Here is a 22,443-nt window from a genome sequence, read left to right on the forward strand (position 1 = left end):
AAGTTATGAGTCTAAATATAGATCGAGATGCAAAAGTCGATCAATATGTAGGTCTAAAAGAACCTTAAGATCACCTCCAAGGACTAAGAGGATATCTAGATCTAATAGAAAGTGTATTTCACGTCAATAACTGACATAAGACCAGGTTTTAGGTCTAAAAGTAGATCAAAATCGGGTTCAGAGTCTAAAAGTTTTGTTTAACGTTTGAAAATAGTTCAAGGTTACATTCGAAAGGTCTAGATCCAGATCAAGGAATGTCAATCGTGCTCTAGATCTAAAAGTAGATCAGGTTTAAGGTCTAAAAGAAATCTTAGATCAGCTTCGACGTCTAAAAGTGTATCTAGATCTAATAGAAAATTTAAATCACTTTTTTGAAAATCATATTTAATGTATTAAAGTAGATCAGGATTAGTTTTTAAAGGTCTCGGAATCTCAATCATGTTCTAGATCTAAAAGTGGATTTAGATCATGTTTTAAATCGAAAATAAATCAATACCACATCCTAGGAAGATTGTAGGCCTAGATAAACATCTAACAAAGGTTTGAATTGTCTATTAAGTTGAAAAGAACCCTCTTTTAATTCAAAATTTAATTATTGGGGGAGAAATAAAGAAAATCAATATATTTTCGTCTTTATTAAAAATCATATTTTAAAATGCATAACAAAAACCGTACGTTTATTTACAATACATACATATATGTCACAATCCACCATCAATTTTATTTTCGTCAAATTTGTATTATCTATGGTCGAAAAATGACCATCGTTACCAACCCTAATACATAGGATAATACCAGTTTTAGGGTGATAGTAATATGAAACTGTACAGGGATGCTGCTAGATGGCTTTGATATTTCTTCTTTTGTGGGTAGCAATAACGTCACAACACAAACCGCCCCTATGATTATTGATACTATGTAATTTGTAGAATTTAACATAGTTATCTGCCTGGAAAAAATTTTTTTCGAAAATTGATTTTTTTAAAGCTTCAAAATCATATTTGTCGGTATGTACCTGTTTTGCTCGTCGATTATGCTTCCCCTGTCGTAAGAAGAAACATTTGTACTCCTCCTATCAGAGAAACTTCCTCTGTTCGAACTAAAAGGACCTGCCCTGTCAGAAAAACTACTTTCCCTATCAGAAGAAGGCAAATTTTCAAAATCTCCATCGTTAGAAATATTTTCCACTTCCCCAGACAAAAGTACTGCCTCAATGTCTCTTTTACCAATAAACTAAAAGAAAATTTCATAGTACTATAAAGATTTGATGTTAAATTTGACAAAGCTAATCAAATCTTTTAATTTTGAGTCCAAAATCAATATCCTGAATTAATAAACTTCCTTTTAATTATTTAATTAAAATAGTTAAATTTTCACTTTCTAATTTCAATATTTCAATTTATAAAATTAAACTACAGAAATCAGTAACCAGTAAAATAAATATGATTGGAGACAATATGAGCAGTGCCTTAAACAAGTACTAAATATCTAACTTAACTATAAAATTAATATTTGGTAACAACAATAGCGTACAATAACAATAGTTCTACACCTGATATAGTAGAAATAATTCTAAAAAAAACCTGTAAACTTAATACTTCCTTTTAAAACGAAAAACCTACAAAATTTGTGTTACAAAGTAAAATAATATTAAATTAATCACCTCTTTAGTTGTATTATCTTGCATTGATATTCGAAATTTATCCGTAACGTTACAATTCGTAATAATAGGCGAAACATGTCTTATTATAATATCTACACTCATATGAGGTCCTATGGTTCCTTCAGCTTCTGTAACTGCATATTTACTAGGTGCCGTGGATAAAACTAAAATCACATAATTAATCCCAAAATTGTATGTATTTAATTTTTATTATAAATACTTCTAAAACGGACTGTAAAATCGTACAGATTATACAATGTCATGATCTGTTTATGTGAAGATTTTGTTCCTACGTAAAATTTTAAACAATTCGGAAATACGAACACTGGAATTTTTCGATTATTTAAACTCATTATGAATATATTAGGGTTCTAGTTAATAAATATGTATTCCACCAATCACGACTTTATACTTTATGTTTAACAAAATCATTGTTTGCCATATTTATAAACTAACTGCTGTTATTTGTATCGGTAGTGTTGCCAAAATTGAAAAATAAAAATGTCTCCTCTTCTATTTAGATTTTGCAAAGGACTTATTATGAAAAATTCGATATTAAATTATGCATATTTATATTATAATGAAAAATAGCAGACATATGAAATACAAAATAACCATACGATTAAAATTAACAATATTTGAATGTCAAATTTTAAGGCATTTTTTCGCAAACTCAAATTTATAAAAAGATTCATTTTCAGACTATGAAGTTTCTCGCAAACATAAATATAAAAAAGAAGAATAAATATTCCCAAATTACAAAAAAAGAAGAATTAATAATATTCTAGCTCATTAATAAAAAGTGTAAATTTTGTAATAATTTTTTTAAAATGACCAATATTAAATTTTCTAATAATGCCTACTGCAAAATGATTTTTCATGCGGCTAAATATCCCCATTGTACTGTAAATGGTGTTTTGCTGGCAAAAACCCATAACAATAGAGATGTTGAATTAGTGGATTGTATACCTTTATTTCACATATCTATAAATCTAACTCCTATGGCCGAAATAGCTTTAATGCAGGTATATCGATATTGTTTCGCTACAAAAACAAGTTTTGAACGTATGTTTTATAGATTGACGAATATGCTTCAAAAAAAGGTTTAATTATAGCAGGATATTATGTAGCTCCGGAAAATCCTAGAGAAACTAATTTCGATAAGGTATATAACCGAATATCGGAGAAAATAGCTGCTAATTGCGGTTCTTCATATGTAGTTATAGTAAGTACACTATTTTCTACAGTTCTATTGATTATTGTTTTATTTTTGATTTTCAACTTTCTTTCGTAAGTCATTTTCGTATGTGAGTTGAATTGATCGTTTTCAGGTTAACAGCACTATTTATACTGTTCAAAAAGGTAAGATTCCCTTGAAAATAGGACTGTACAGTGACGGGCACTACAAACAATGTGAAAATGTGAGTGTCTCAGATGATGCTCTCAACATCTGCATAACAGGCATTAACGATGAATTGTACAATAAATTGATTGATTTCGATAACCATCTTGATGACATATCATTAGATTGGAGAAATTGTGAATTAAATGAGGATTTTGAGTCCATGTCGTGAATTTAATTGATTTAAATTATTATTTATGTTATAATTGATTAATAAAATTGATAATTACTATGTATATTTGATGCAAACAGGATTTTTTTACTTCTCCCTGAGACTTCAATCACTTAGTGCTTCTATGATGTCTTTGCTGTGGTGTTGAGCCATTATCAGGTTGCAAAGGGTGAAGAGCAGTGTTAAAAGTACTGTTTTAGTCAATAAATCCAATAATAAGAGAGAATTTGGAAAAAAGGAAGCAGAATTTACATCAGAAGAGTAATAAACACCCACCGAAGAGGCCCTAAGTTAACAAACGTTATGAAGTACACTCATAAAAAACAGGAGAACGCTAAAAAAAACAGTAATGGTGAATAGCAGTGTTAAAGGCGCTTTTTTAGTCAATAAATCCAAGATATTGTTTGGCAGTACTTAAATTTACAACAGAAGAGTAAATAACACCCTTAACAGAGGTCTGAAGTTACAAAATCAATGAAGCAGAGGCATAAAAAACAGTAAAATATTATGCCGACCACTAGAGGTGAAGAGCTATGTCAAAAATGCTGTTTGAGTCAATAAATAGAAAGAATTTGGGAGAAAATGAAAGCAAAAAATTTAACATATTGTTCGGCAGTACTTGAATTTACAAAAGAAGAAAAAAACAATGAATAATGAATAATAGGCATCATAGACAGGAAAACTATAAGCTAAGACCTAGAGATGAAGAACAGTGTTAAAGATGCTGTTTTAGTCAATAAATCCAAGAAGAATTTGAGGAAAAAACTTTAAACTAATCACGTTAGGGACGTTCATGAGATTTTATCCTTCGTTTGTGGATTGATAGTCCCAAATTGTTTTTGTATAAACTTGAAAGGTTTTAACATGGAAAATTAAATGAAATAACCAAAAATATTTTTCAACTATTTATTAAATAGAGCATAAATAAAAAAAATCACAAGAAATATCAAATAAAAACCTGCAACTATAAATCACATTATAATGTATGGCAATTTGACATATTCTACTACTTCAAGATGATATTTATAGCATTTTGTTTATTTAAAACAGTGGCGTAGCTAGGCAAGGACGAAATGGGCCCTCATGAATTGAAAATTACAAAGAATTTAACAGTAAAAATATACCCCAAAAGGCTTCAGTAAACAAAACAACTGAAAAACATGATTTCTATAAAATATCTAATCATTTAAGGAGCATTTGTTTATCATTTGAGTACTAAAAGGGTTGAACGTGCCCCGGAAGAGCCCTTCGGTTCTAAAACAACTGATTTTAAATGTTTTAGTAAAACCAAAGGAAAATTCAGGGGTTGATAATGATTAAGACAAAATAAGTGAATTTTTTGAGTTTCTAAGTAAACTTCGGACTGTGTTTTTGTTCAATTTTACTCTATGTGGTCTCAAATTATGTTTCGTAAGTTAAATTCATCAATCAAATGTTGGGAAAGGTAAAAAAAGGGCCTCGTCGATGCTACTTCGCCCATGTCTATATTAGTACACTTTACGCCATTGTTTATGAAATATAAATAAATATTTGGTACAATTTTGCATATTATTAAAATATAAGAAGCATTTTTTTGTCATTTGAATATTAAAAGGGCTGAACACAGTCCTGTGTGAAAAGAGCTGATACTGTATATAACAAATTACATATAGAATCCATTTACTGTGAAAAAAAATCAATATCTAAGGCCTTCGGTTCTAGAACAATTGATTTTACAAGTTTTAGTAACACCAAAGGAACTATTAGGGGCTGGTAAGTCAAAGTAAGTGAATTTTTTCAGTTTCTAACTTTAATGTTTAACTTTATGTGGTCTCAAATTATGTTTCGTAGGTTGAAACAACCAATATAGAAGGCATTTGTGCCCCGGAAGAGCCTTTCAGTTCTAAAACAACTGATTTTACAAGTTTTTGTAAGACTAAAGGAATTTTTAGGGACCGATAGTGATTAAGGGTTAGGTAAGACAAAATAAAAGGAATTATGGACTGTGTTTTTGTTCTTAGACTATTTTAAATAGTTACATGGTATTACCACAAGTTAATATAGAAAAAGGCATATAAATGATATTCTTAAACATATAAAGCTCTTTGTTTTTTTTGTATGTACAACTTTTTAGTAATTATACAACTACATCGAGAAAAAAAAACGGTTTTCTCAAGGGGAAAATAAATTTTAGAGAATTTTGAACGTGATAACAAATTTTGAATAGAAGTGATAGTCAATACAGATGCTCTTCACAATTAGCTAAATAAAAAAATAAGTAAGTCATTCACAACGCTGGATTTAGGAACGAAACATTGTCTTAAAATAAGAAAAAAATAATTTGCATATTTTTAGTTTATGCAAAAGTGGGAGTTCGGCAATATTTTTGATAAAAATCAAATTTTTTAGACTTTTTACATGGGATATTAGACAATTTTATGTATTTATGAAAAGTTCTGGACAATTTTAAAGTTTTTTACAACGATACTGTATCTCAGGAGATAATTACAGCTTCCGAAACCACTTTAGTGACCATTAAAGACGACCGCAGTTCCCGCAAGATTACAAACGATCTTAAGAAGCACTTTCCATCACTTATACCTTCCAAGTCTTCTAAATAGTAGTGGAAACTCTCCGATACATAATTAACAATGAAAATTGTGATCTGTCAACATCTAAATCTGGTTATAAGTATGCAAATTCAATTTAGCACTGAATAATTTGTACTAAATAATGATATTAGTGGCAAGAATATTCATTGAAATAGATAAGACACAACCGAGGTATGAAATAAAACACCGAACAACGAAACGAAGAATATTTAACCAGAAAAAGCTGATACAAATCAAAAAAATATAATTTGAGTTTCCTTTTTTTATTTGGATTACCACCTTTATCAAATAAATTAAAAATAAACAACCTCTAGTCACCCTAAATACTAATTTGATTATTTTTCTTGTTACTAGTACTAAAATGAACATCGATGTTTAGTTATTACATTACTATTATGTTTGTAATAAAGAAAACTCAAATTATTAAACTGAAAAGATGAAATAATATCTACTGAACACATGAAAACATATTTATAAGTAACTCCCGCTATTAAAAATAAAATTGATTGCGTTTATATGAGCATCTCGTTTAGAAATCAGTTCACATGCATGTACACTTAATTAAGTTACTAATTACAACAAGATTTCGTCGTACTAGTCGGTCTTCTATCCACCGTTACTCGATCTACTGGATCACCGGGTTCCTTTCCGGCTGTTTTTATCAATATGGCTTCTGCTAATTCGCTAAAAGCTCTTTCGATATTTATATTGGCCTTTGCTGATGTTTCCATGAATCTAATCCCATGTTCCCTGGCAATCTAAACAATTAAAAATTATTTAATAACCCTAATGTTACCGAAGAGATATAAACTGTTGAAATAAACAAAACAGTGTAATATAAATTAAAAATAGTGGATATTTTGCCCTAAACATTGAGTTTGAGATATGTATCTAGGATTGGAAGAAGCAAAAGGACTCCGTACTGTATAATCAAGGATATTCAGTTAAAAATAATGTGCCATCAATGGACTACAATTTTTATACATCAGAGAGTTACTGCAAGCAACAAGTTTTGGTACACCTAGCAGTAAACGTGTTAATTATTCAAATTAGTTAAATGAATCATGTAATATTAGATAGAACCTCGTTTTTTTTTAAAAGTAGATAACTAGAACCCTATCTCATCTATCGGTAAATCTAAATATGTAGTTTCGTATTATCTTCTGCCTACTCAAAGAATTTTCACAAATTCAAACAGGAGTTGATATAAATTTCCTGTAAACAATGATACGAATATTTAAAGGCTTAAAATAAACAATTGGACCTATAATTTTTAAATAATCTAATCAACGGCATGTAAATTTGAATATGGAGTTTATGGAATAGAAATAATTATACAGGGGACATAAACACTAATAAACAATAAAAATAACCACTTGTAATAATAAAAGAAAAATTAATCTAAATAAATAATAACATTCAAATTTCGCTCAATATCACCACTAGATATCCTTGTTAAAGTTTCCATTTTGTTTATTGATTATATCTCAAGGTATAACTTTCCGTTCCTCCAAAACGACCATGTTTAATCCCTGGGAGATAACTTCTAGTCCTTATCCTTTTCTCGGGTTCGTTCCATGGATATTCAATGGGTTAAAAGTCACTCTGATCACTCTATAATAACGGTAATTCTCATCTTCCACATGTATTAGAAAACTGATCCTATGGAATCCTCCTGTATAAAATTAGCACATGTACCGCATATTAACTGAGGATCAATTTCCACCATAAACCTCCTCAGAAAGCCACTTCTTTCTTTACACAATCCTATGTACTTGGTCTACTTGTTTTCTGTATAGTTTTCAACAACTATCATTGTTCAAAAGTCCATCAATGTATGCACCAACATTTCTGAAAGTGTAATCCACTTTTTGGTGAACTGTATTGAAGCTTCCAGTCTTTAGATCCTTTGTAACATCGCATATTGAAGCTTCCAGTCTCCAGAACCTTTGTTACACCACATATCAAAGCTTCTAGAGCCGTTGTTATACTCCATATTGAAGCTTCCAGCATAAATCAGTGCTACAACTTGTGTGTGAGTCACTGAAACCTTAGGGATGGTTTGTTTTTTTGGATGCTAGTTTAATTAGTGCAATCAATGTAAAGAAAATAAAACTATAGTATAGGTTCAAAGGGAATTAAATAAGAACAAATGTAGATTTAGGAAAAACAGTAGGAAAACAAAATAATGGTGTATTAAACTTACAAAATTGTTATTTATTGTGTATAATAACTTACCGTTTCACCCCTTTCTTTACTAACAGTTCTTTTGTCAGTCATATCACATTTATTACCTAATATCATTTTTTCCACATCTTCATTAGCGTGCTACAAACGTTTATCAATAATCAAAAATATACAAAAAATAAGTACAAATTAGTAGAAATACTAAATGGTATATTTAGTGATTTAATGACCTAAATTTTCTTACTTCATCAATATTTCTCAACCATTTCACGATATTTTCAAAACTTTTTTCATTGGTAATATCGTAAACTAACATAATGCCCATTGCTCCTCTATAATAGGACGTAGTAATAGTATGAAATCTTTCTTGGCCAGCGGTATCCCATATCTGCAGTTTTATTTTTTTACCTCGTAATTCTACGGTTTTGATTTTGAAATCTATACCTGTAACAAAAGCGAGTTATAATTACACATCTTTATCAAACGAGTTTTATAAATAATACCGTCAGTTATATAAAAATAGTCGATGATATTGGAGATTTTAAAGAAAATAAATTACCTATTGTAGATATAAACGTTGTCGTGAATGCATCATCCGAAAATCTAAATAATATGCATGTTTTTCCTACTCCGGAATCGCCGATTAATAAAAGTTTGAACAATAGATCATAGGTCTTCTTTGCCATTTTTATTACTATTTTTTTGATTGAAGCTTATCAAAAACATCTAAAGCAGTAATGCCAACTCTTGAATTATAAATAGGTGGAGAACGCAGTGCTTGACTGGTTGCGTATATTTTCGATAAAACTCCATCGTATAGTTCAGTGTAGTATCAAAAAAAAATTATTGTTAATATTTATCAGTAACTAATTTCAAACTTCACTTCTCAATTTTAAGTTAATTTCAGTGCTAATTGGAAATTTAACTATTTTTAATCGTTTGTCTATGAATATTTGTTAGTGTTTTGTAAATAAAATAATTTTTGTAACTTGTGAATTATTTATTGACATGAAACAATTTAATGAACAAACTGAAAAGTTGGTACCACTGTGTCTATCATTCTACGTCTAAAATACAAACTAATTTCAATTATTAATATAATCAAGCTTAAAATAATTCCTATAAACAACATCGCTAATATTGGATAAAAGTATTCTAAGCTAAGACTAGTTAGCGTAAACGTCGAATGAGTACCTTCTGGTTTTTTCGGGTGCCAAAAACGTAATTCTCTGTTCAAAATTCCATATTCCGCTAATCTTTGTAGGCTAAAATAACAAAATTTATTGACAGTTCTCAAACGAATCTAATTCCGAGTTACTACATCGAACACACTTCACACTGACGCTTCCGTAACTGTGAAAAGTGTAGAAATAGTGTATTCGATAGTAATATCCCTTATTACTTACCAAGTATTGAACATATCTTTTAAAGGAGAATCTTTCTGTAAACAAAAATACATTGGTTGCGACATGTACATTTGTACTTCTCGCAATTCATTTATTATTTGATCGGGAAATGTTTTAGTGATAATAGGATAAGCAGTGGCAAGTTCGACGTGAAAAGCGTATCCACCATCTTCTACTAAATCGAGACCATTTTGTGCGCTCAAAAAATTTGAAGAATTTCCTTTCCCCATTATTTTTGTCAAATACAAATCTCTTGTTGGTTTATTTGTGGTATACTAAAATTATGTTTTAAATATTTATTGCATATGATTGTTGCGGTTATTCAGAAAGTTTTTTATACTACAATAAATATATACCAAATTTGGCAACGTTGTATGACGTTGTATACGTCAATACTGTGATTAGTAAACAATTTAATGTATAAATTTACGCGTATAACAAACAATAAAAACATAATTAATGATTTTTCGTCATTATAAAAGTGAATTATTTTTAATTGTTTGTAATAATGACTTACTCGTAAATAATCTTTGGTGTATAGGGTATCTTCGCACCCCACTTTTAATTCAGAACGAAGAATATCTTCGATAGATTTTATTTCTGTGTTAGGTTTTGTTAATAAACTAGAAACAATACTAGCGGAGTAGAACTGAAAAATCAGTAGAGAACATATAAACATGAAAAAAAATGTAATTCGTCCAGAAATAAAAAGTGGTATACCATGAATACCTGAAAAATCAAAATTAATCCATAAAGCATATGTCTGGAAGGAGTATTCGTCATACGCAATAGTTATGCAATAGGATATTATTTGAAACATGTTATTTGTTACAGGGTGATTCAACACTAATATAAATTGAAATAAGTGATGGTGTCTTTGAAACAAGTTTGCGGGTTTGCAAGGTGAATAAAAGGTATCGTTTTACCTTGTTGACAAAATACTGCTAAGGTATTCAATAACAAATAGCTCCAATTATATTCTGCCTGTTGTTTATTATGTTTTTCTAACATATTAATACATTTTAAAAATAGAATAGCGATTAGAACAAGGAAAAATAGACAGAGCCATACGGACATAGAGAAAGGTTTCAAAAATACATCCACCGATTTAACAGTTTTCTGGTCTCTGAATATAAAAGCAGCCCTAAAAATAAAGGGCCGGATTATTTATATCGCACGAAAATGATCAAAAGGTGTATATAACTTGATTAAATATCTGAGATTCATGAGTTTATTACGAAAAGTACTATTTCAAATCGATATTTTTATCTCAATTCACCTAGAACTATAGTTAACACAAACACCTGTTAATTGAATATTTGTGTTACCTCAAAGTCCACGTTTGTCGACCGTAATCTAAAATTTTAGATCTCCTTTCTCGATAAAATAGAGGTGAGCTCCCGTAATCTATAGTTTTTCGCTCTAATTCACCGGCCATACCGTCGAAAGTACCATCATTTTTTAAATAACCCCATGATTTTGACCTTGACACCAATGACCTAAAAGAATTACAGAAACCCGTAATACTTTACCTTACTTTTATCCACTTCAATGATATTTCTGAAGGTTTAGAAAATTTAAAGTAAAAAAAAATTGGGATTCGATATTTAAATTGTTTATTTCTACAAAAAAAATAATATATTTGATAAAAAATGGTGGTCTCACAGATCTGTATATAAATACCTTGTCAAGAATACAACGTTGCCGTTATCACGTATTTACAAAAACAACACAAGTGAATCAAATTATTGTGGCTGCTTTTATATGAAATATTATTCGAAGTAAAGATTAAAGACACCATGGATACACTACATTTTATCAAATATTTATCTTTAACAATGTTTTTTTAGAAATAGAAGTGAAATTTACATTTGGCAACTTCGCTTCTAAATGTTTGAAGTAACAAGTTATAGAAATCTGTAAGTAACTGGTGATGTAATTTTCTTTACGTATAGATAGATGTCACCACCTTCAAAAACTTCAATTTTAATACGGTAGTATCGAAATTTTTTTAATGTTTGAAAGAAATTAGTTATCCTGAATTGGGAAGTACTAGGAAAAACGTGTTTTATTCACTTACGTGAAATTGTAATAATTGACGCATGAACTGATCACCTCATAATGAAATCTATTGAAAGTATTTACTTCCGGATGTTTTTTGTCATGTAAATAATCAATCAAACTTCCATTAAAGTCTACTGGTAACTGCAAATTAAAAATATATTGTAATTAATATTCAATTCATGTTAATTTTCTACGACGTGTTGACACAGGGCCGTACTTAGAAGGAACCTTACCACTACAATGGTTCTTAATACAACTCCCGTCATATTTTTCCTCCACCAGTATTTATATTTTTCTTTTTTCATACGGAAACCTGAGGTATTGTTATATTTTCCCAAATTTAGTGTTTTTAAGCCCCCTCCTTTCGTAGATGCGGGATTATAAACATCTACTACGAAAAAATTATTGTATTTGGTGGGATACAACAAGTTGATGTCGGCGTCTATATATAACTCGATGTTTTTAAACGTGTTAGAAAAATTTTTATTCGTTGTTGTTATCAACCAATGTATTTTAACGTTAAAATACCTATCCCATCCACACTAAAAGGTTAAACAGTTAAACTTTTTCACTATTAAAATCATAATATTTATAAACCTGTAATAAAAACGGTTCTAGAACGTTTTGTTCGCAATCCCCATCGAGAATGACTCCCACGTGACTTTTATCCGTTTGCAAAAACCATAAGTTGTCGTTTCTTTTAATTTTTTTAATATTGATAAATGCTAGCATGTAATTTTCAAAAGCAAGACTTTTCGATAGTAACAACAATTCTAAAATAAAGTTTCCAATAATAAAACCTTAACAATAACTAATTATTACAACAAAGAAATAAATTTTATAAAATTAAGAATTGGCAACAGAGCGACAGACATTTTGTGTTCCGTTGGTATTATTCCCACGCGCGTGAGAGAGAGGTTCATTGGGTTTTTTTGTGGTTGAGATGAGGATATTATTCATATGAAGGAAGAGATTTTATTAGATTTGCCTTTCATAATAAGTTTATACGATAATTTCCTGTCTTTCTAATTACGTGTAATAAAATTTATTCAACAAAATACATTGCGCCATCTATATTTCCAATATCAACATCTATTATTCTGTCTTGTAGTGGAAAACTATAAAATAATATTCACTTCCGGTTTTGAGAATATATAGAGATGGGAGTTTCTCTTTGCAGTTCCACCAATTTAAAAATAACCGTTTTCGTAGAAAAAATGACTGCATTCGAAATCAAAGTTAGACATTATTTGTAAATTGATGTATGAAAAGTTTTATTTTTTTTTTCTGTTACAATTGCAACAAATTTGTGTATTTTTTGGTTCATTTTCTTGACAAAAACTAATTTTCAACTCTGTTGATGGTAGAAACACAATATATTTTGAAAAAGAAGAGTTTTAACAAAAATTAAACCCAAATTTGATGAGAAAATCTTCACTTAATGACATAATTAGTCAAACAAAGACATTTTCAATAAAACTTTGAAATGTATCTCAAGTTTACGTAAGCCATGGACAAAGTCTAAGTGATGTTTGTATATTTTTCAGTTGATATCTTTCAGTTAAATCCAATTTTTATTCTAATGATACTAGAAATACATAATATTTGAAAAAAGAATACAGATTGTATATTGATGGGCCACTATCGTGGACCGGTAGCTCCCATCTCTATATTGTTGTTGAAATGGTTATTGTTTTACAGATTCCTGTGATACCGCTAGAAAATCCGTAACGTTTCGGGTCTCCTCAAGAAACTCAAGATGACGCGGCTACTAGTTTATCAAATAAAATAATAGTAATTAATTTTCATCAGTGGATATTATTATATAAATGTATTCGAAATTTGTCAAAAAAAAAACTAATAATTAGTTTCATTACTCCTTAGCGCCCTCTACATTCCAGTAGGGAAACTCGTTCTATATTCAAGTATTTTCTTTAATTTTATACTTCTATGATCTTTTTATGTGTCTTAAATAATAGGACATTTCGACCTATTTTGGTCTTAATCAATTTTACCTGTTAATTTAACTGATTCGACAACGAACTCAGAGACGTCGCGTATTTAATGTAGTTTCAATTTAAGTAATTTAGTTATAAGGTTAGATCAATAGCGCCATCTTGTGTATGCAATATGGATATTAATTACGTACCTTTATCACTAAAACATCCTATAATAGTGCCATAGTTAATAGTTTTTTCCTTAAAGTAATCTTTCACTAATTTCACGTCAAGCTTACCATTTACCAAAATTATTCCAATTATATTAAAAACAAATAGTAATTGTACCAATCGACTAGATTGCATTTCGTATGTATTTACTACGAAACTAACACAAAAAATAAATTGCCCCGTCGAGTATGTGACAATAAAATTATGTAATTGACGATGTTAATAATATATTTGATGTGAATAATTGGACCGATGAATTTTTAAAATGATTGACGTTGAAATGAATAATTTTTTGTAATGTATGTGAAAGTTGTCAATCCGTCGGCATCTTGATTTTCATATAGAGTTCGAGATATTTCGTGAAAACTTTAACGGCATTATTATGAAATCAAAATTCAGTATCCTTTTATTCATTTAAATACAATTATTTGGAAATGATGGAATGAATAAATGTCCTACTTAACAAGAGTTAAAATATTTAAATCTTCGCGGATATTTTACTCAGCTTTCTTGGATTGTTATTGACAGCTCATTTTTATAAGAAGGAAATACGTCAGTGGTGACGTCACATCGGCATTTCTTGTAGTGGTACAAACAATCGCGATCCGTACGCCGGAAAATTACGAACTATAAAAATGAACAGGACCGGACTTGCTCAAGGGAATTTGTTATATAATTATATATAGAGGGTACAATATTAACTAAACAAAGTTTATGGGTTTTTTAGATCGAAATTGAGATTACGAGGGTACAGGTGAGGTGGAAAATACTGAAAAAAAAAAAAAACAAAAATAGTTGCTACTAGTTTATTTACGTTTATTACATCAACTATTAGAATTGTACTAATTAGAAGTCAAAAATGACTCTAAATGCCTCAAAATCAATGAACGAACGGGTACGTTATGATTTTACGTGTTAAATTCAACATCGATTTGAGATTTATCATAATTCGCTGTTTGTTATACAAAAGATATTCGTAAATTAAGAAAATCGTTCCGATTGAAATACCGCAAGCTACCGCGAGGGGGCCGCAAGAAAATTCCTTAAAACTGACGTTTAATACTTTTTTTCTGGCACCCTCGATGCACATCGGCCGTCGCGCATCCCAATGTTTTCTCAATCGGTCCATATTACCGTTTTCTGCTTGTTTGAACATGCTAAAACGAGCGTCGAGATAAAAAAGAAGAAGCAGACATAACTTCATTATAATAAAATATATTTTTTTATCTAAAATTCAGTTTATTTTGTAATTTGGAATAGAGGAATTTCAAAAATTCAACTTTGATGTTATATAATTCGGTTTCTATCATCACTGCAGGTGTTTAATTTGTTTTTTTCGATAGTAGAATGATTTTTCTTTCGATTTTTATATATATTTTGTATCTCCAATCCATTGGCGTGGGTACTGGAATTTTTTTTATTGATTTATGTCACAAATGTTTTTAAACTAACTACTACCCTGTATTTTTTTATAAATATCAATTTTCTATGGAATTTTTCCGGTTTTCGATGAAAAAATTTGGTAAAATCACGTGAAAAAATATTTTTATACCCAGTTTCTGGAAAATACGATTTTCAAAAATTTTCTATTTAAACTAATTTTTATGAAAGAAAGTAATAGATTTTTTTTAGAATTCTTATATTAAAAAAAAAACCTTCAAATAACAAAAAAATTTCAATTTAAAGTCCAAATGGAAAAAAAGAAAGTCAAGTTACACTTTGATATCTTATAATTCGACCTGTATTATAACTACTAATTCTGAGTATTTTTTTCAAGATAATACAAACATTTTTCTTTCAATTTCCACCTATTTTCGCTTTTCCACTTCATTTGCGTAAGCACTACAAATTTTCTAATCGAATTATGTCACAAATGTTTTTAATCTAACTACTACCCTGTATATTTTTCCGAATTAAACGCCATAAACTCACCAGTAATTCATCATTTCCCGGAAAGGTGAATTTTTCTGTAAATTCGTATGCATCGGCTGAGTTCGGTACATCTGCACTTCTTCCAGCTCGCATATTTCCTGATTCGAAAACGTTTCCTCAATTATCGGATACGCCGTGCTGGTTTCTACGTGAAAAGCAAAACCTCCTTCCCTAACCAATCTCAAACCCTCCATAGGGGAATAAAATCCCGAATTATTGTTGCTATATTTTATTTTCGATTCGAACAATTCGACGGCGTCCGGATCTGTTGTTTGCTAAACGTAAAAACTACGTTAACCTTGGCGCGCCTAACTTGGCAACGCGGAAAGTTTTTCAACGATTACGACTTACTATGAAATAATTCCTATCGATGAGTATGTCTTCGACGCCAACGTTCAGCGAACTATCTGATAAATCTTTTATGTTGAATATTGTTCTTGGAGGGTCCAATAACAAATACGAAACGATACTGGCCGAGTAAAATTGATAAATCAAGATGCAAAACATGAATAAGAATATTGAAAGTATACGACTGCTGATTAAATATGGATTGCATGTAGCACCTGGAAATGTTAACAATATACATATTTCAAATAATTTCGTTTTCAGTTGAATTTGTGTTAATTAACGGAGAATAAATACACACCGGCAACGTCGTAAAAGTAGTTCCAACACAGAAAACTAGATCCTATTGATAATAGCGATAAAGAACAGTTATAAATTAGTATTGTTATTAATAGTTTCGTAGATAAATAATAAACATTGTTTAATTTCGAAATAATTTTCAATAACTAGATTGATTCAAATTTTAATACGTCTAAGTAAAAGTTACCATCTCTATTCTACAGTTTCCTGTATCGTGGTAACGTTATTGACGTTTTGTATTTACAATTAAAGTCAAGATGGCGTCGGTAACAGCGTCAACATCATAACCATAAAAAGAATATTGTTTTAAATAAATAAAGTTTCAAATAAAACATAAAATAAACATTATTTACATAACTTACCAATATACAGGGTGTTTTAGATAATTTTATAGTTTACCTTGCATGCAAAATGCTCCCATGGCGAAAAGGACGAGAAAACTCCAAGAATTGTCTGTTAAACCTTGACGTTTGTTATGTAATAATAAAACTTCACTCGAAAAAACGATTTTCATTAAAAATAATACTACGCAGAAAATTACGAAAATAAATATCCATACATTCGTCTCTAACGGTCTCAAAAATATTTCGTAAGACGTTGCAGTCACTTTTGGTTTTTGATAGATAAAACAAGATCTGAAATAATGATAAAACGACAAAGAAAATACCAAGTTTTGTAATATTGGAAATTTTTCATTTTTAATTTGAATTTTACCAGTAGGTTTAGACTAAAATAATAAAGGAGTTGTCAGAAATACACGTATGATTATTTGCGGTGTTGCCAAACTTAGATAGGTATAATTATTTGAAATACCTTAATATCCAATTTCCGTATCCGTAATCTACGTAAGGCATCCTATCTAATTTAAATAACAACGGAGAACTACCAAAATCGATCAGCCTTTTTTCTAATAGACTAACCAGCCCATCGAATTTACCGTCAGCTTGAATGTATCCCCAAGAATTTGTTCGTTCAATCGATAAACTGAAAAAAATTTAATGACAACCCTGTATACGATTATTCACTGATTTTATTAGAGACAGGTCGTAGAAATACACTGAGAGTCATCTGTGTATATTTATTTCAACTACATCTCATATACCACATCATTTTTACAGTTTTCTACTTTATCTTGAAATCGACAATATAAGTTGACAGTTAAAAGTGGAGATGGCGCACTAATCGAACTTCTATTTCACTTTTTACGGGTAACAAAAAAGAGTCTGCCAATATTTCGTACAAAAGATGAATCGACACTCGATATTTCTGCCGATATACGAGTGTTAACAAAAAGTAAAGTGAAATATTTCAATGAAAAATTAACAGAATCGGACTCAAACCTATCGCTGATCGTGTAAACACGTGAGAATATATATATTTGACAAGTGACAGTGAGGAAATTATGGGAGAAGTTGGAAATATATCAACAAACCTGAAATTGAAAAATTGTCGACAATGTTGAACGGTGACGGCTTGGAATCGGTGCATGGAATCCACTTTCCTATCTTCATCACTTGCAAGATAATTATCTAACGAAGTAGTCAGTTGTGGTATCTAAAAGTTTTCGAAAAACGTAATAAAAAATACACTGGGTGTTTGAAAATTAACACTCGACCTTCCAGCCACCTCATTCTTAATATAACTATGAGGACATACTGTATATATATGGATATCAAAAAAAATTGCTACAAAAAGATTTTTTTTTGTTTTTTTTTGAACAAAATTCCAAATACGTAATTAAAAATAACTTGATGTATCACCCTATATAATATAAAAAAAAAATTTCCGTATTATCATTGTCATAAATGTATACAATTCCATGAAAATTTCAATTTTATATTCAATTTAATTCAAAATAATGAAGTTTGAATCAACCCTGTACGATATGAGGCTCTAAATATTTTAGATCGATTCAGCGCTTCCGAAAACCTCGTACGTGAAATTTTCATATTTCAATTAAATAAATTTACGAATTACCCCGTATATTTATACCGCCATGTTGAAAAAAAAACAACACAATAGTTCATCTAAATATAACATAAATTAATTATATCGACGAATCACCCCGTATACTCATACCGCCAGATTTAAGAAAATCTCACCACAATGGCCGATTTAAATCTAACGCCTGTCATATTCCTTCTTCTCCAATATTTATTTTGTAAACCTGTAATATTATACGACATTTCTTCTTCTTTTTTATAAACACCGATTTCTTCCACTTTTATTTCGCCTCCATGTTCGGAAGCGGAATTGTAAATGTCAAATACGGTAAACGATTTATTTTTTTCGTTATACGAATCTAACGACACCATTTGCATATCGGAATTAATATTTAATTTTAGTTGAATCAATTGATCTGTTATATTTTTGAATCTGGCGGTTATTAGCCAATGATAAGTTTCGTAAAAATATTTTTTATCGACATTCTGAAAAACAAAATAATTTGTTAATGCGAAACAATTGGTGCAACTGCGACATCTATGAATAAGTAACCAAATCGCAACTGCCAAGAATTAATAAAACGTGTCAATGACCTCATGAATTGATGCAAATGAAATAAAAAATAATATAAGATATTTATACCATATAAATGAGTTTTTTGCTTACCTTATTTATAATTACATTCCAATTTTCACAATCAGTGTCCAAAATAACTCCTAATTTGGATTCAGACGTAACGAAAAGAAGTTTATCGAATTTTTGTTGGGTGATATTAACATTGCTTATTATAAATTGTAAATAATTTTTCATCAAACATTTTGATAAAATAATAGATTCTGAAATTGTAAATATTCACGTTTTTTTAACTATGTTACACGCAATTAAAATTATAACCTAACTTTTCGTAAAACAAAACGTTGTTAATAGACTTGTACTCGTGAAATTATACAGGGTAAGTCAATATTTACTAATATAAAGTTTTTACTTTGATTTTTGTATTTTATCACGAGCAATCATATACAGAGTGTTGTTGCTTAAATTAAATATTCAATTTAGTATCTGAAATCTTAAATAAAACATTTCTAACCTTTTGGTTTGAGACAAGTAAAAATAGTTCCCTTAGAAATGAGTTTAGCCCTGCTAAAATCTACTACAAGGTCACAATTCGTATAACAAAAAGCAGTGAGATTAAATAACAGCAAGTAGGTTAAAAAAATTCGGTACATTATCTCGCGTAAAGCACCTAAATGTCACTAAATTCCGATTTCTTGCTGCATTTGCTAACAGATTAGAGTAATGGGTGTATCAAATATTGAAATAAGCAATTTGAGCTCTATTTGTAATATTTCCAGAACAACTACCTAATGTATTGTCTGATTAAATATTAATAAAATAAAATTTGATTCATTATGTTATTAGGTTAGGTCTGTTGATAATATTATATATGTTAAAATGACAGTTGACAGTTTGTTCATTCATGTGTTGACTACTTTCTATACAATTTGAAACTTTTCTTATTAACGTTTAGTGTAAATTTATAATAATATCTGATTATATGTACAAATTAAATAATGTGAATTTTATTTAAAAAAAAAACGTAGTTCACTGTACTGTAAATAGAGTTTTAAGTAACATCCTATAAAAATATATTTAGACATCGATGGATTTTACAGTTTCCTACAATTATTATTGTAAGTTTACACTTGAATGTGTAGAGATGGCGTTGTAAACAGTCTACTAGTTATTGCCCGCGGCTCGGTTGACGTTTGTCTAATTCAGGAAACAATGAAAAAAAAATAATAACTAATAGGTATTAAAATTATTGATTAATGTATTCGTAATATAGAAAAAAATATTCGATTATTAATTCCCCTACCAAACAAAGTCCAAAGTTTATTCGAAATACGTATATACGAGGGATATGCGAACGAGGATGTTATGGCTACACTAAACGGCCATTTTGAGGAGAAACTATTATTTGAAAATGTTAAAAGGCTTTATAACAGCGCGGTATTAAGTGTGTAGACTTAAAAGGAGACCGTTTCGAATAATGATTATGGAAAAAAATGTTATATGGAGAATATTTAAAAAAAAAACTTGTATATATAACTCAGAACGACCAAAAAAGAGAAAAATATATAATTTGACTTTGATTAATGTATTATCTGATTAGATATTAATAAAATAAAATTTGATTCATTTTGTTATTAGGTTAGGTCTGTTAATAATATTATATATATATTAAAATGACAGTTGACAGTTTGATTCGTATGTTGACTACTTTATATACGATTTGAAACTTTTCTTATTAACGTTTAGTGTAAATTTATAATAATATCTGATTATATGTACAAATTAAATAATGTGAATTTTATTTAAAAAAAAAACGTAGTTCACTGTACTGTAAAACTATAAATATTGTTTTCAAGTAATATCCTATAAAAATATATGTAAACATCGGTGGATTTTACAGTTTCCTACAATTATTTTTGTAAGTTTGCACTTGAATGTGTAGAGATGGCGTTGTAAACAGTCTACTAGTTATTGCCCGCGGCTCGGTTGACGTTTGTCTAATTCAGGAAACAATGAAAAAAAAATAATAACTAATAGGTATTAAAATTATTGATTAATGTATTCGTAATATAGAAAAAAATATTCGATTATTAATTCCCCTACCAAACAAAGTCCAAAGTTTATTCGAAATACGTATATACGAGGGATATGCGAACGAGGATGTTATGGCTACACTAAACGGCCATTTTGAGGAGAAACTATTATTTGAAAATGTTAAAAGGCTTTATAACAGCGCGGTATTAAGTGTGTAGACTTAAAAGGAGACCGTTTCGAATAATGATTATGGAAAAAAATGTTATATGGAGAATATTTAAAAAAAAAACTTGTATATATAACTCAGAACGACCAAAAAAGAGAAAAATATATAATTTGACTTTGATTAATGTATTATCTGATTAGATATTAATAAAATAAAATTTGATTCATTTTGTTATTAGGTTAGGTCTGTTAATAATATTATATATATATTAAAATGACAGTTGACAGTTTGATTCGTATGTTGACTACTTTATATACGATTTGAAACTTTTCTTATTAACGTTTAGTGTAAATTTATAATAATATCTGATTATATGTACAAATTAAATAATGTGAATTTTATTTAAAAAAAAAACGTAGTTCACTGTACTGTAAAACTATAAATATTGTTTTCAAGTAATATCCTATAAAAATATATGTAAACATCGATGGATTTTACAGTTTCCTACAATTATTATTGTATGTTTACACTTGAATGTGTAGAGATGGCGTTGTAAACAGTCTACTAGTTATTGCCCGCGGCTCGGTTGACGTTTGTCTAATTCAGGAAACAATGAAAAAAAAATAATAACTAATAGGTATTAAAATTATTGATTAATGTATTCGTAATATAGAAAAAAATATTCGATTATTAATTCCCCTACCAAACAAAGTCCAAAGTTTATTCGAAATACGTATATACGAGGGATATGCGAACGAGGATGTTATGGCTACACTAAACGGCCATTTTGAGGAGAAACTATTATATGAAAATGTTAAAAGGCTTTATAACAGCGCGGTATTAAGTGTGTAGACTTAAAAGGAGACCGTTTCGAATAATGATTATGGAAAAAAATGTTATATGGAGAATATTTAAAAAAAAAACTTGTATATATAACTCAAAACGACCAAAAAAGAGTAAAATATATAATTTGACTTTGATTAATCTACGATTAGGTCGTTTTTGCGTTGCCTTATATTGAAAAACGTGCCTAAACACATTTGTGACGAAATTAAAAAAAATAATTTATAATTTATTCAAATTTGCCAAAAAGATCAAAATTTTCTTTGTTCTTATATTTTTCGTCGTTTTTTAGCCTTTATATCCATATATATAACAGGTTGGTAAAAATAACTGTTACTCCCATCTCTATAATCAATGATATGAAGTAAGTACTCGGTTTTTCCATGAAATCTATTAATATTTCATTGTCCCACATTCTCTCACAGAATATATTATATAGTCTGGAGCCTTAGAATTATAAATAATTGTTAAAAATATACATCAGTATTATCTGCGTAATGCAATTAATTACTTATTGACAAAATTGATGTTAATAACCTATTTAAAACCAACTAAATATTTTTAATGAGTATTAAACTGTTCATCCTTGCTCTTAGGCCGACCCTGAATATCATAGCCATAGATTTGAATCGATTTGTTTCTTCCTGTAAAAG

General features: G+C 29.2%; 4 protein-coding genes across 4 annotated transcripts; 1 reads left to right on the forward strand and 3 right to left on the reverse strand.

Moving 5' to 3' along the window:
* Positions 1 to 620: 620 nt before the first annotated feature.
* LOC130445758 (motile sperm domain-containing protein 1-like) lies at positions 621 to 2,310 on the reverse strand. Its single transcript, XM_056781608.1, has 4 exons — positions 1,884 to 2,310; positions 1,664 to 1,827; positions 1,016 to 1,233; positions 621 to 949 (listed from the first exon to the last, which is right to left on the reverse strand). Exons 1-4 carry the CDS (start codon positions 2,014 to 2,016, stop codon positions 745 to 747), a joined length of 720 nt encoding a protein of 239 aa, XP_056637586.1. The 5' UTR covers positions 2,017 to 2,310; the 3' UTR covers positions 621 to 744.
* Positions 2,311 to 2,430: 120 nt separating this feature from the next.
* On the forward strand, positions 2,431 to 3,314 carry LOC130445759 (ER membrane protein complex subunit 8/9 homolog). The gene is made up of 3 exons (XM_056781609.1): positions 2,431 to 2,688; positions 2,742 to 2,888; positions 2,995 to 3,314. Exons 1-3 carry the CDS (start codon positions 2,494 to 2,496, stop codon positions 3,235 to 3,237), a joined length of 585 nt encoding a protein of 194 aa, XP_056637587.1. The 5' UTR covers positions 2,431 to 2,493; the 3' UTR covers positions 3,238 to 3,314.
* An 809-nt stretch (positions 3,315 to 4,123) lies between these two features.
* LOC130445762 (ras-related protein Rab-10) lies at positions 4,124 to 8,798 on the reverse strand. The gene is made up of 4 exons (XM_056781612.1): positions 8,575 to 8,798; positions 8,260 to 8,459; positions 8,067 to 8,156; positions 4,124 to 6,586 (listed from the first exon to the last, which is right to left on the reverse strand). The coding sequence occupies exons 1-4, from the start codon at positions 8,699 to 8,701 to the stop codon at positions 6,398 to 6,400; spliced, it is 606 nt and encodes a 201-aa protein (XP_056637590.1). The 5' UTR covers positions 8,702 to 8,798; the 3' UTR covers positions 4,124 to 6,397.
* Positions 8,799 to 9,009: 211 nt separating this feature from the next.
* Positions 9,010 to 19,335, reverse strand: LOC130445886 (uncharacterized). Its single transcript, XM_056781774.1, has 15 exons — positions 18,841 to 19,335; positions 18,333 to 18,659; positions 17,663 to 17,784; positions 17,044 to 17,214; positions 16,630 to 16,865; positions 15,937 to 16,148; positions 15,586 to 15,860; positions 14,543 to 14,810; positions 11,719 to 12,027; positions 11,502 to 11,626; positions 10,750 to 10,920; positions 10,348 to 10,565; positions 9,939 to 10,150; positions 9,422 to 9,696; positions 9,010 to 9,280 (listed from the first exon to the last, which is right to left on the reverse strand). Exons 1-15 carry the CDS (start codon positions 18,982 to 18,984, stop codon positions 9,034 to 9,036), a joined length of 3,312 nt encoding a protein of 1,103 aa, XP_056637752.1. The 5' UTR covers positions 18,985 to 19,335; the 3' UTR covers positions 9,010 to 9,033.
* Positions 19,336 to 22,443: the final 3,108 nt, after the last annotated feature.

This window comes from Diorhabda sublineata, chromosome 6, assembly GCF_026230105.1.
Source record: "Diorhabda sublineata isolate icDioSubl1.1 chromosome 6, icDioSubl1.1, whole genome shotgun sequence".
NCBI classification, from domain to species: Eukaryota; Metazoa; Arthropoda; class Insecta; order Coleoptera; family Chrysomelidae; genus Diorhabda; species Diorhabda sublineata.

Bases quoted from the DNA above. Each gene is read 5' to 3' on its own strand.
- LOC130445758 (XM_056781608.1), bottom strand. From the start codon at position 2,016: ATGAGTTTAAATAATCGAAAAATTCCAGTGTTCGTATTTCCGAATTGT. The intron at 1,828-1,883 runs GTATTTATAATA...ATGTGATTTTAG, and splicing joins TTTTACAGTCCGTTTTAGAA to TTTTATCCACGGCACCTAGT. The intron at 950-1,015 runs GTACATACCGAC...AATTTTTTCCAG, and splicing joins ATAATCGACGAGCAAAACAG to GCAGATAACTATGTTAAATT.
- LOC130445759 (XM_056781609.1), top strand. From the start codon at position 2,494: ATGACCAATATTAAATTTTCTAATAATGCCTACTGCAAAATGATTTTT. The intron at 2,689-2,741 runs GTATATCGATAT...TATGTTTTATAG, and splicing joins CCGAAATAGCTTTAATGCAG to ATTGACGAATATGCTTCAAA. The intron at 2,889-2,994 runs GTAAGTACACTA...GATCGTTTTCAG, and splicing joins GTTCTTCATATGTAGTTATA to GTTAACAGCACTATTTATAC.
- LOC130445762 (XM_056781612.1), bottom strand. From the start codon at position 8,701: ATGGCAAAGAAGACCTATGATCTATTGTTCAAACTTTTATTAATCGGC. The intron at 8,157-8,259 runs GTAAGAAAATTT...AAACGTTTGTAG, and splicing joins GGTTGAGAAATATTGATGAA to CACGCTAATGAAGATGTGGA. The intron at 6,587-8,066 runs GTAAGTTATTAT...TTAATTGTTTAG, and splicing joins GTAAAGAAAGGGGTGAAACG to ATTGCCAGGGAACATGGGAT.
- LOC130445886 (XM_056781774.1), bottom strand. From the start codon at position 18,984: ATGAAAAATTATTTACAATTTATAATAAGCAATGTTAATATCACCCAA. The intron at 17,785-18,332 runs GTGAGATTTTCT...GAAAACTTTTAG, and splicing joins GATTTAAATCGGCCATTGTG to ATACCACAACTGACTACTTC. The intron at 10,151-10,347 runs GTAAAACGATAC...TTGATTTTTCAG, and splicing joins AGCAGTATTTTGTCAACAAG to GTATTCATGGTATACCACTT.